At 43.3% G+C, this 12,610-nt stretch overlaps 2 protein-coding genes across 2 annotated transcripts; both read left to right on the top strand.

Moving 5' to 3' along the window:
- The first annotated feature begins 522 nt into the window (after nt 1-522).
- LOC114430256 (DCN1-like protein 1) lies at nt 523-1,947 on the top strand. Its single transcript, XM_028398579.1, has 4 exons — nt 523-865; nt 979-1,061; nt 1,142-1,238; nt 1,338-1,947. The coding sequence occupies exons 1-4, from the start codon at nt 775-777 to the stop codon at nt 1,412-1,414; spliced, it is 348 nt and encodes a 115-aa protein (XP_028254380.1). The 5' UTR covers nt 523-774; the 3' UTR covers nt 1,415-1,947.
- Nucleotides 1,948-2,190: 243 nt separating this feature from the next.
- Nucleotides 2,191-11,572, top strand: LOC114430255 (coiled-coil domain-containing protein 39-like). Its single transcript, XM_028398578.1, has 23 exons — nt 2,191-2,407; nt 3,460-3,579; nt 3,657-3,803; nt 3,890-4,048; nt 4,136-4,228; nt 4,341-4,469; nt 4,559-4,750; nt 4,835-4,938; nt 5,032-5,164; nt 5,327-5,521; nt 5,619-5,786; nt 5,865-6,002; nt 6,165-6,373; nt 6,445-6,568; nt 6,651-6,810; nt 6,920-7,026; nt 7,641-7,781; nt 7,925-8,104; nt 8,194-8,282; nt 9,228-10,396; nt 10,936-11,018; nt 11,109-11,219; nt 11,434-11,572. The coding sequence occupies exons 1-20, from the start codon at nt 2,249-2,251 to the stop codon at nt 9,400-9,402; spliced, it is 2,922 nt and encodes a 973-aa protein (XP_028254379.1). The 5' UTR covers nt 2,191-2,248; the 3' UTR covers nt 9,403-10,396; nt 10,936-11,018; nt 11,109-11,219; nt 11,434-11,572.
- Nucleotides 11,573-12,610: the final 1,038 nt, after the last annotated feature.

The raw sequence follows: 12,610 nt of genomic DNA, 5'->3' as shown, positions 1-12,610 counted from the left end.
TGTTTACAGTGGGCTTGAGGTAAATAACCTCTTTCACAGATTTTGCACTTTAATGCTGCTATGAAGGCCACCTGCTCATGCTGTGTATGCCTATCTTCACTCTTTCACAAACAAAACAAGTATGAGTGTGCTTTTACAGGCATTCTTGGGTCATGTAATCAGGGGTGTGCTGGTGTGTCAGTTGGCTTGTGTAGGTTTTTTTGTCACAGCCATTCTTTACTGTGACTGCCTCCACTGCTGGCTCAGAAGTGTAACAAAATATCCCACTGTTCCAATACCATACCTGTCACACAGAATGGTGAACTGGGTGTGTAGAGAACTAGTGGAAAAAAAGGTGCAGTCAGCACTCACCCCAAGGTCAGATGACTCTTAACAAATCCTTTTTCTGGTGCATCTCTGTAAACTCAGTGACATTTTGCCACCTCAGCCACAAATTCGGCTTGTTTCTTTACAAGCAGCACAACATTCACAACATTCACAACACACACTCAGAGTAACATGGTTAAAAAAAAAAAGCATTGCTTATGTACCGTAACGCTAGCTTCTATCTTTATATACATTTGTTTACCTATACATATAGATCTATTCTATCTTGTTAACAATATGAAATCATGTGTATTATAAGTTTGCTGCTAAAAGTTCCCTAGTAGAAGTTACAGGATGTTTTTGGAAGATGTCACATAAGTCAGTGGTACTGTGTATGTACAAAATTGTGTGATGTAATGCTTCCACAGGTGTGACAGCATAGAGAAGTTAAAAGCTCAGCTGCCAAAGATGGAGCAGGAGTTAAAGGACCAAGGAAAATTTAAGGACTTTTACCAGTTTACATTTAATTTTGCCAAAAATCCTGGCCAGAAAGGTTTGGGTAAGAATCTTTCAGTACTCATGTTATTGCTTATTGCTCATTCACAGCTATTCTTTTCTTAATTCCATTTATTTCTTTATTCATTTGTGTGTGTGTGTGTTTTTTAATTACAGATTTAGAGATGGCAATTGCATATTGGAATTTAGTATTGGCTGGAAGATTCAAGTTCTTGGAGTTGTGGAACAAGTTTTTAGTTGTGAGTTAAACAAACTTGAGGTGATGTAATCATGGGACTAATCCTTATGATTTATAAGCTTTGCTTTATGTCTCTTTCAGGAGCACCACAAAAGATCGATTCCTAAGGACACCTGGAATCTCTTACTAGACTTCAGCACAATGATCACAGATGACATGTCAAATTATGATGAGGAAGGTGTGTGGGTGGCTTACGTCAAAAGAGCTTTTACTGCGATCATTTATTATCCATGATAATATTGTGAACCAATAATACAAGAGTCTGTTTCTTTAACAGGAGCGTGGCCCGTCCTTATTGATGACTTTGTGGAATTTGCACGGCCACACATCGGGACCAGAAGCACAGCAGTTTAAAGGGCTGCTCTCACTGAAGGAACATCCACATAAGGTTTCAAACGGCGGGAGAATAAAGGGAGGAGAAGAAGACCGCACTGAACTGAGAATTATGTTGCCTTTTCAACCCTCAGGACTGAATATTTTACACAACAGAGACTTTATATATAGAGAATATATGTGTTTGTACATATATATATATCTCTTTGTGGTCAACTTTGATGGTTTGGAACTTTTATCTAAAGTATTGGGCTTGTGTTTGCACTGAAGCCAATTAAGAGAGGAGTCGCCATCTTGACCCACATGGTTCATGGATGCTGGGCTCAAAAACACCTAAATTGGCAAACTTGAATTGTAATGTTAACACAAGGGTTTGCTGGGGAGGGGATGTTCTTTAAATAATTAATTTTAATACTAGTGTGGTTTTGTTTTATGATACATTTGTGTGACAAGTCAGTATAAAACATTGATTGTAATTTTTTTAAGCATAATGCAGTTTGTTTAAACACAAATGTATAAAGATAAAATAAATGTTTCAATTTGGTATCTTTAAAGTTGAGGCCTCTGTGTGCTTAAATGTTAAAGTATTTTAGATGCCACCTGAAGCTGAGATCATTCTACTTCTAATAGACTCGCTGGGTTTCCCATTGAGTCACATCTAAAAACCTGATTGGCTTTATTATTAACTTTAAATGTATTTTACAAGCTGACCGGAAGCATTACTTCTGGTCTCGCGCTGCCTCCTTGTGGCGACATGCCGAATGTGTGGTTGCTAGGGGCGACTGACAACAGACCTGAGCCCTAGCAACCAGCACAGAGACGCCGTATAGAAGGAGTGAAGAGATATTGCTAAGAATGACCGCGTTATTGCTTTCCATAGCACTTGTCAGGCGCGGTGTTAAAATGGAAACTAATATCTCTGAAGTCCTCGGCCCAGTTTTGGCTGAAGTGGGGTGGGATAGCCGTTATGCTCTCCCCGAGCTCAACGCTGAAAACAAAGCCTTACTGGAGGAGGTAAGGAAACTTATTAACATGTTTAATGACACGGACTGTTTAGCTTCCTTTTCTCTGTTTGTTTTTGGGTGTTTAAAATTACCCCCTGAAGAATAATGTTGAAACACAAACCGTTGATGAGGTTTGTACATACTCCACGAGAACACAGAACCCCCAAACCCACAAAATGACGTCATTTTTCTCTCGGACCGCCCGTTGTGCAGCGCTCTCGGACGCATGGCCCGGGCAGAACTTTTTCTCTCAAGGCTGTGCGTCAACCATGCTGTGATTGGTCGGAATGTATTGTGGGCGTGATGAATGTGGAGAAGCGCAAGAGCTTCTTCAGGTGCAGAACGCACAGACAGAAGGAGGAAGTACAACTACGATGGACAGTTTAGATGAGCAGCTGTCAAACAGCTCCTGGAAGGAGAAACACGGCGCACAGAGAGAGTGTCTGTCCAAAAGGTGGCGATAAAAACTAATCCCAGTATTGCAGACAGTCATCCACACGTTGACAGAGTTAAACTCACACAGACCAGAGGTCTGCTACAGTCAGCTACACTGATCTTCTATCTATTGTCATGTTGTACTCTTCCCTGAACATTATCAGCTCGTTAGGCCAGGTAACCACGACTGTGCTCACAATTTGCAATACAACTGCATTGTCAACTTTTGTGTGTGACGTGCGCTGCGTAGGAGGCCCGTATGCACACACGTCTGGCGGAGTATGGTACCTCCGTGCCGAAACGAACTTTGAGCGAGTTCTCTGTTCTCGTAGAGTATGGAACAGCCTTAACGATTTGACTGAGCGCAGGTTGTGCACACTGTCCTCCTGCAGTGACACCAGGGTCACTGTTCAATTCATTATTTTAAATATTTAAGAGCACCTGTAAAATCCAGGCACAGCTGAAATTTCCAAATAAAATGTGACATTTGAATCTTTTTGTCTTGTTAAGTGACAGATATGTATGTATTTACACTTTAGATTGCGTTTTCTTAATGGTATTGCACATCAGTTTTCGGTATCTGAATTTTGATTCACTGTGTGTGCTGTTTCACGATGATGTCAACAGATTTGTAGAAAAGAGATAGAGCGGGCACAACTGGAAGACAAACTGGAGAAAAACAAGGAACAAAAGAAGAACATGGCCAATTACCTAAAGAATATTAAAGAAGAGCTGGAAAACACTGAGGTCAGTATTGTATCTATGAGTTGTGATGTGTTTGTTTTGTGGTGGGTTATGCAGTGTGTGTTATTTGTGTTGTCTAGGCTCTGTGTGAGGCAAAGGAGAGAGAGATAGAGTTAGAGAAACACCTGACAGCCCTCGCGGAGAGAGAGACTAGCCGTCTGATTCAGGACACGGCTAAGATGGAGAATGAGCTCAGCTCCTTAGGAGAGAGGAGAAACACGCTGGAGGTCAGAGCCTTTCATGAATAAAAAAAATAGAAAAGAGAAGTAGCTATAGATTGTGATGCCACAACAACATGTGTCTGTATCCCCAGAACAACCTTTTCAAGGCCAAACAGAAGCTGGAGGAGTTCAGGCAGCAGATGAACTGGGACCAGCAGACAATGGATTGCTTTTTGGAGGAGTCAGCAGGCAAATATGAGGACACGATGGCCATCAACAAATACGCTCAGCAAGATGAGCAGAGGATCAAGGTAAAGAGATGAAAACATCTCTCTTCTGCAGCACTTACAGCTTTGAGTTATCATTGGCTAACAGCTGTCTAACCTCCCCTGCTGCAGTCGCTCATTCTGGCGATAGACAAGAAGTCTGTGGAGGCCAATGAAAAGCTCAAAGCACTCGATAAAGAGAAGACTGAGACAAAATTAGCCCAGGTAATGTGTAAAAACACAGCACATCCATGGTGTTATTACTAACAGTATGTGTAAACAAATGTTAGTATGGCAGTTGTGGTTTCCCATTAAAATCCCTCTGCTGTCGTACCAGCTTGCATTGGATAAGGTGACAGAGAATCTGCAGCAGGCTCACCTGGAGACACAGCAGCTTACCCACCTGTGGGAAAACACTATCAAGTACATGAAGCAACAGGATGCTGAGATGCAGCAGTGTGCACTGGTAAAGCATGGGACATTAAACATCTACTGGTCATTCATTCTAGAGTGAATTCACACAGGAGAGTGTTTTCTTTTAAATTATTATTGCAGCAACTTGCCCAAGCCAACCAGAAGCTGAGGGAAAAGAAGGCCGCCATTGCAGAGAAGAAGCACCTGATGGAGATCCAGAGGGACAACAGGAAAGAAGCCGAGAGGAAGTCAGCGGTGGCCAACAAACAGGCAGTAAAACTGCGGCAGGAGCTGAAGGGGCAGGAGAGTGACTTTGGCAGGCTGCAGGATGAGGTGCTGAATGTGGACTAATAATAAACTGCCTTCATATTGATATTATTATAAGTGCGAGTGAGCTGACTCTCATGTGTCCTGCAGCTAAAAGGCTGCAAAGGTAACCTAGAGAGAACAACCTCTGATGTGAAGATGCTGACGTCCCACATATCCATGATGAAGAAGGACATCCAGGACTACAACGACAAGTCAGTGTATCACAGCAGGGCTCTGTGTGCATATTGACTGGAGCTGTGGTAATGTACTACACAATGTCTGTTTTATGTTTCTGTGTATTTTAGACTGAAGGAAGCCAAGATCCACAATGCTGCGCTGGAGGAGAAACTGAAGGTTGTGACTCAGACTGCCCTCAGTGAGGAGGAGAGAGCAGCACAGATGGAGCAGTTCCTCAGAGATGAGGAGCAGGCCAGTAAGGTGAGCATTGATGGCCTGTCGGACCCTTTCAGTTCTTTATCACTGGGTATTTTTGCAGCCCCTCTCTTTGATCATCTGTTTTTTTATGGTTTGCTACATTTGGTCACACGGTGGCAGAAACTTATTTCCTCTCTGTAACTCCATGCCTGTGTTTCACTCCAGGAGTTGGACATCCAGCTGCGTGACTACAACTCAGAGCTGTATCACCATAAAGAGCACCTGCAGGCTGTCAGGATGAAAAAGGAGGATTCTGCTGCGCAAGTTTCAAGGAGTAAATCCACCATTGTGCGCCTGCATAACCAGCTCAAAAAACAGGAGGAGGAAGTTACAAGGCAGCAGACCATCTTGAGAAAAGTGGCACGTTTAGCAAAACACTACCCAGCCTTCCTATGTCTTGTGCTCCACTCTGCAACACAAATGCTGACAGTATTTGTTTGTCCCCTTCATTGTGCAGGACAGTCGGAACAATGCACTGAATAAAAAACTGGAACGCCTGCGAGGAGATGACATTCCATCAGATGCAAAACAAATGCTGGATGTGAAGATTGCTGAGCTGACCAAACACCTAGAGGAGAAAAAAACCACAGCTAAGATGCTCACTGACATGCTCAAAGAGTCTGAGGTCAGTCTGATAATATACTTGGCTTTTCTTTTCTATAAACCTCTGACATATACTGAGATAAATCTTGGTGTCTGGCAGACTCATATTCGCTGCCAGAAGAAGGAGATGGAGAAGTCTGCAGCTCAGAAGAAAGATTTGACCGACAAAGTGGAGGAGCTCAACTTGTTCTGTAGTACCTGTGAGAAGGACCTGAAGAAAGTCCGACAGAGGAAACAGGTACCTGTGATCACCATCATGTGTCACTGTGGAAGGTCAATACATCCTATAGCAACTTAAATGAATGCAAACAAACTGAAGTAGTTTTTCCTCAAAGCTGAGAATCGACCTGACAGAAAGGCTGTATGCACTGTGATTTTAAACTCATGGGTTCCCTATCAGGACAGCATGGTGGAGCACAAGTTCGTGAAGCTAGAGGTGGAGCGTATGAGGGATCTGCTGTACAACAAGGCAGACCGCGTGCTGTCTTTGGAGAAGAGGAAGCTGAACCTGCAGAAAGCTATGAAAGAGAGGGAGGATGAGATCAAAGTGTACAAAGAAATGCTCAGCCAGCAGCTGAAGCTCGGTGAACAGGAGAGGCAGAGACTCAGGTAAAAAAAAAACAAATCACTCAGTTCTCAAAGGTTTGTCACATCACTTAATGTCAATCATTGTATCTCAGTGCTGAACTCAATGAGAAACTGTCCAAGATTGAAACCATGAAGAAACGTTTTGAGGTTGTGACCCTGACCAAGGCAGGTCCTGAGGCGGAGGGGGAGCACTCACAGGCTTACTACATCACTAAGGTCGGAGCTCTTCACACATAGTCTACTGAAGCACACACCATGGTTCCAGACCTTTGCATCACCTGTGTGTGCTTTTCACCAGGTTGCACAAGAGAAAGGGGAACTTAAGCAGAAGGGTGATGAGCTGGATGCTAAAATCCACAAGCTGGAGCAGGAAAACAGCGCTCTGGAGAACACCAACCAGCTGTTCAGCAACTCTAACTCTGTATACCGCAAATCTTTCAACAAAGCTGAAGAATCCAGTATGTAAACCAGCGACAGCCCTCTTCAACTGTATACTTGTTGATTGATTGATTGTTAAATGATGGCGGCAGCTGTCATTGGCCACAATGTAATTTGTTTTCGTTTTAGGTCCGGACTATCAGGAGAAGTTGAAGCTGGAGGAGCAGCTGAGAGCTGCTGAAGTGAAGCTGAAGGATAACAAACGACAGATCCAGGAGCTCCAACAGGACATGCAGGTTATTGTTATTTATAGCCAGTGTAGAGAAGATCACTGAGAACGAAGCAATTAGTCTTCGACGGCTCAGGTTACATTCAGACTGATTCTGGATTAACTGGATCTTAACCATGCAAATACTTTGTTAGCTCATATATCATTAGCATAATGGTCAACATTCAGCAGGCAGTAATAGTTAAATTACAATTTTGTTACAGACAGGTAAAAGAACTTTAGTCATGTAAATAGTAATTCATTCAAAATCATCAGATACGATATTATGTTTGTAACCAGGAAGTCAGTGTATTATCACTGCAACACAGTGATGGATATGCTTTGGGCCAAGTTAGAGAATCAATCATTTACACACTTAGTCCAGCACCCATGGAGCACACAGATCCCTTCTTTGTAGAAGTCGCCCACAGACCATGTGGCCTAAAGGTGCATCTCTTTTGTGCAGCCATCACTGCACAATACTACAGACTACAGGAAATACAGAGGGTGTATTATGTAGCGCCCCTGTGAAAGCCAAAAATAAACTTGTTTAAACTATCTGCCTGACATTGATCTTGTATGAATCTCTGTGTATGTGCATGTTCAGCTTTAGTGTATTCATGGGTGTGTGTCTGTTTCCAGGAAAGGAACAAGACTCTGCAGAACCTGCAACAAGAGGAGCAAGAGGAGGGAGAAAAGATGAGAATAAATCAGACACTCCTGGAGAAACTGAACAAAGACATCACTGTTCAGAAGGAGAAAATCGACAGAGCCACAAAACAGGTTTAAAATCAACCGCTTATTCTAAAGTCATTTCATGACGCGGCAGTAAACACAGGGGGTGTTGTGTGTGTGTGTGTGTGTATACAGAACCCTGGCTATTGCCTCAGTCATGTTTAATTCTGTAATGTCCTGCTGTTTTCCAGTGCTCCAAGCTGACCAAACAGATCCGCTCAGCCAAAAAAACCAAGAGTGAGACTTTGGAAGAGAAGGACATTAAAGTGACAGAGATGAAGGAATTTAACAAGGTTATTGACAAGATGCTGAATGAGGCCATGGAGAAAAACCCAGACGTCAGACCGGCGCTGGAGAAATACTTCCTGCAGGTGCAGAACGGCTCAAACAGCTCAAACAGCAGGACTAATGCAGCCACAGCAGCTTACCCTTTAATGCTCCTCTCTATTACCCCTCACAGGACAATCTGTCTCTTCCACCTCTTCCTTCAACTCCTTCCTCCCAGCGGAGCTACAGGACAAACTCTGCCCGCAGCTCGACCACTTCCAGGTCAGACTTACCCTGAAATGGGTCACACTAGAATACTACACTGATAACAGTTCACCTTTAACAGTCAGTCAGCTCCACAGCTGCAAGGTGTTGGTGATAAAAATGCACAAGATGAATACGACTATAAACAGAGTATAAGGAGTGAGGTGGATATTTTAGTACACCACTCTTCCTCTGTATATTTATTGTGCTCTGCCTGTATTGTAGACCTCCTGCATCCTCAGCCAGCAGCCGTGGAGCCTCTGCTCCACAGCCCCCCCACAGTGAAGATGGTGGGACTGGACTTGAACCTGAAGAACGTCCGACAGAGGAAACAGGTACCTGTGATCACCATCATGTGTCACTGTGGAAGGTCAATACATCCTATAGCAACTTAAATGAATGCAAACAAACTGAAGTAGTTTTTCCTCAAAGCTGAGAATCGACCTGACAGAAAGGCTGTATGCACTGTGATTTTAAACTCATGGGTTCCCTATCAGGACAGCATGGTGGAGCACAAGTTTATGAAGCTAGAGGTGGAGCGTATGAGGGATCTGCTGTACAACAAGGCAGACGGCGTGCTGTCCTGCATGACCTGCAGCTCAAACAGCAGGACTAATGCAGCCACAGCAGCTTACCCTTTAATGCTCCTCTCTATTACCCCTCACAGGACAATCTGTCTCTTCCACCTCTTCCTTCAACTCCTTCCTCCCAGCGGAGCTACAGGACAAACTCTGCCCGCAGCTCGACCACTTCCAGGTCAGACTTACCCTGAAATGGGTCACACTAGAATACTACACTGATAACAGTTCACCTTTAACAGTCAGTCAGCTCCACAGCAGCAAGGTGTTGGTGATAAAAATGCACAAGATGAATACGACTATAAACAGAGTATAAGGAGTGAGGTGGATATTTTAGTACACCACTCTTCCTCTGTGTATTTATTGTGCTCTGCCTGTATTGTAGACCTCCTGCATCCTCAGCCAGCAGCCGTGGAGCCTCTGCTCCACAGCCCCCCACAGTGAAGATGGTGGGACTGGACTTGAATCTGCCTGTGACCTCCTCTCCTCTCACCACCTCCAGACGTTCCAGCTCAGGGAGCAGCACAAAGAGCGGCAGCAGCACAAAGAGGAACCTGTAGCATGCTGTGTTCATCTTTACTAGCTGATCTTTGTAAACAGAGAGGAGATGGGAGGCTGTAAACATGTTCTTTTGTGCTGTGAAGTCGGCCATTTTAACATGGGAGCGGAGCGGCATGTTCACACTGAAGGATGAAGCACACACTCTCCAGGCTTCAAGAGAAGACGGCAAAGGAAGAAGCTGAGGACAGGACGGGAGAGAGAATATAGTATATAATCTGTATAGTATAAAAAAATATTTGTGTTATTTCAGCCAAGAGATATTTGTGTTTATTGCTGTGAAAGAAAGCAAGTCTGAAGGATGAACAGTTTAATATGACGTCACTAATGCCTCCACCCCCAGCTCGGACTGACTTCCTGCATCTGGCTAAAAATACAGCAGACAACATGTTTCGTAAGGCTCCTAAGAACCGCCACAATCTCTCTCAAAACATGACCATCAGTGCTTTGAAGCAGAAACGGGTTAGAAAAAAAAGTAATCAGGACAAATAACTCTGCTTTCTTGGCTGATCTGAACACTATCTGGTTACAAATGACTCCGCCATCCAGCTCGACCGCCTAACATGTTTCAGCCCAGATAGCAAACTTTTTGGCTGTGGCTTGGCATACATCTGGCATTTTTTGGTTGTGTTTTGGCACAGCATAAAGGCTTTGGCCAAACGTTGGCATGGTTATGGATTACCATAAAAGACACGAGTTATGGCATATGTCTGGTTTGCCAAAACCCTGGCATTTGGCTTCATTGTGGTGTAGTTATGGCTTACCTTAATACATCAAAAGGCGCCAACGGTATTCCATCATATGGCTGAGTTATGGCATATGTCAAGTCAACCCAAAGAATGTGTAAAGAGCGGGAAAGCATCGTGACGTATTCGGGTTGCATTTTGGCATCTTTCTGGCAAGCCAAAAGACTGACAGAAGCCCGGGAAATTTCAACAGCTACTCAGAGAAAGACGCCCTTCTTCTTCAGTTTCTCCAGCACATTCACTGAAGAGGGTAAGTGCATGTTACTATCTTCAAATATTACCAGTAACTACACAACTACAGGGAAAACAGGGCAAGATTTTCATGTGGATAACCGTTTAAACGTTAATTTCGCTTTTTCTTTCAGTTTTGGTGTGTTGCGGAAACAGTTCAAATGTAAACTTCAAAGTTAAAGTTTAGGCAGTAGACACTGAGGTGTTTTAACTGTATGCATAAGACTTTAACAGGTACTACGTCATATAATACATAATTGTAGATTAAATATTACATTGATACTTACTAACATTCGGTTATTTTATTCTGTTGAAATATTTCATTTACAGACTTGTTGCTGTTAACACAGCCGACGTTAGCTTATGTACGCAAGCGAGCTAACGGCTAACACCCCTTCATGTTCTCTCTCTCTCCTCTCTCTCTGTCACACACACAAAGTGCCGCAACTCTGTACAGCTCCGGTGACACACAAGCAGGATCAAGCTTCCACAGGTTCGGTTTGTGTTTATCTGCAATAAAACAAATTATTTCTAATTTGTTTTCCCTTTTGTTTTCAGTGCGTAATGGCTTGCACTCAGTGGCAAAACAAGAGCCCTTAGAAGAATTTGTGGACGCCTGTCCACAAATAAAGACAGTATTGGTGAGTACATTTGAGCTCTTTAAGGTAAAGTAATGCAATAATGTATGTGATTTAAAAATAATTATAGTAATTTTCCATTGCTCTCCTTAGGCTACAACTCTTGGATTGGTTGGGGGTGCCACCCTCAAAGACACAGTTTTTCAGATTCTAAAGAGGGCCATGAAAAATGACCCTGCCAAAAGATGACAGCTGTTATCATTGGTAAGTTTCATCACTGTAATAGTTTCACTGCTGCCCTGCACTCCGATGTTCTTTTTTCCTTACAGTGCATTTTTCTCTCCAAATGAATTTGCTTATTTACTTATGTTTACTTCCACTTTTCACTATTCACTTGTCATTGGTGTTGTAGCTACTTATATAACAAATTGAGTAATTCAGTTTGTTTTGTCTTTGTTTGTGTGTGTCTGACTTTCAGATGCTGTGAGAAGAAACCCCGCCTGCGCCGCTGCCACGGACGCAGACATCACAGCAGTGCTGGTTTTACTGGGCTAGGGATAGGGAAGGAGGGAGGAAAGAAAGGATGCTTTGTATTTGTGGTGAGGTTTAAAAAAAAAGAATAAGTAAAAAAATATATATGTTTATTGATTATTAATGTTATATGTTTATTACTATTAATAATAAAAATGACTTGTGGTGAAACTGAATCTTTTTTTTTCTACAAATAGACACCATAGCCTATAATTTCACAATATAACTTTATGAGCATAGAGTGCTAAGATATAATGTAAATAAATAAATAAATGAATAAGTCATATGGCATAGTTATGGTTTCATTCTGGGTAACTTTTGGCTAATCTTTGGCTGAATTTGGGATTTTGGGAGTTTTGGGGGGCAGTTATGGCTATGTTTTGGAGTTCCATAGTGGGTTTTTGGCAGGTTTAGGGTTGATTTTGGCTTCCTTTGGTTATAATTTTGGCATTCCTATTTTGGGCCAAAATGGGGCCATGTGCCGTGCCAAAACTTTACCAAAATGGCAAGCCAGTTTTGGCCCAAATGTGGGCCATAATAATTTTGCTATCTGGGAGAGCGGACAGAGCCCTGGTTGAAGGAGGTAAGACCCGCGGCGGCGGGCTCTGTGTTTACATCAATGACTCTTGGTGTCGGGACGCTGCTGTGGTCTCCAAACACTGCTCGCCACTTGCGGAGCTTATGATTATAAAGTGCCGGCCGTTTTACCTGCCACGGGAGTTTACAGCTATACTGCTTGTAGCTGCGTACATCCCGCCGAGCTCCAGCAACAACAACAGGAGCGACGCACTGAATGAGCTCTACCTGCAGGTCAGTGAGCAGCAGACAGCCCACCCTGATGCTTTTCTCATCCTGGCGGGTGATTTCAACCATGCAGACCCCAAGACTGTGTTTCCAAAAATTCACAAACACATAGACTTTCCAACCCGTGGTAACAACACACTGGACAATGTTTACACCACCCAGAGAGGCGCTTACAAAGCCCTCCCCCTCCCCCACCTCGGAGCCTCTGATCACATTACTGTTATGTTAATGCCAGCATACAGACCACTGGTAAAAGTTGCCAAACCAGTCCGAAAAGAAGTGAGAGTGTGGCCGGAGGGAGCCACAGGAGCTTTACAGGA

This window comes from Parambassis ranga, unplaced genomic scaffold, assembly GCF_900634625.1.
Source record: "Parambassis ranga unplaced genomic scaffold, fParRan2.1 scaffold_227_arrow_ctg1, whole genome shotgun sequence".
NCBI lineage: Eukaryota > Metazoa > Chordata > Actinopteri > Ambassidae > Parambassis > Parambassis ranga.
This window is presented reverse-complemented; position numbering and strand designations above follow the sequence as displayed.

Coding starts and splice junctions, on each gene's coding strand:
- LOC114430255 (XM_028398578.1), top strand. CDS start 2,249: ATGACCGCGTTATTGCTTTCCATAGCACTTGTCAGGCGCGGTGTTAAA. Junction 7,782..7,924: donor TCGACAGAGCCACAAAACAG/GTTTAAAATCAA, acceptor GCTGTTTTCCAG/TGCTCCAAGCTGACCAAACA. Junction 8,283..9,227: donor CGCAGCTCGACCACTTCCAG/GTCAGACTTACC, acceptor CCTGTATTGTAG/ACCTCCTGCATCCTCAGCCA.
- LOC114430256 (XM_028398579.1), top strand. CDS start 775: ATGGAGCAGGAGTTAAAGGACCAAGGAAAATTTAAGGACTTTTACCAG. Junction 866..978: donor TCCTGGCCAGAAAGGTTTGG/GTAAGAATCTTT, acceptor TTTTAATTACAG/ATTTAGAGATGGCAATTGCA. Junction 1,239..1,337: donor GTCAAATTATGATGAGGAAG/GTGTGTGGGTGG, acceptor TTTCTTTAACAG/GAGCGTGGCCCGTCCTTATT.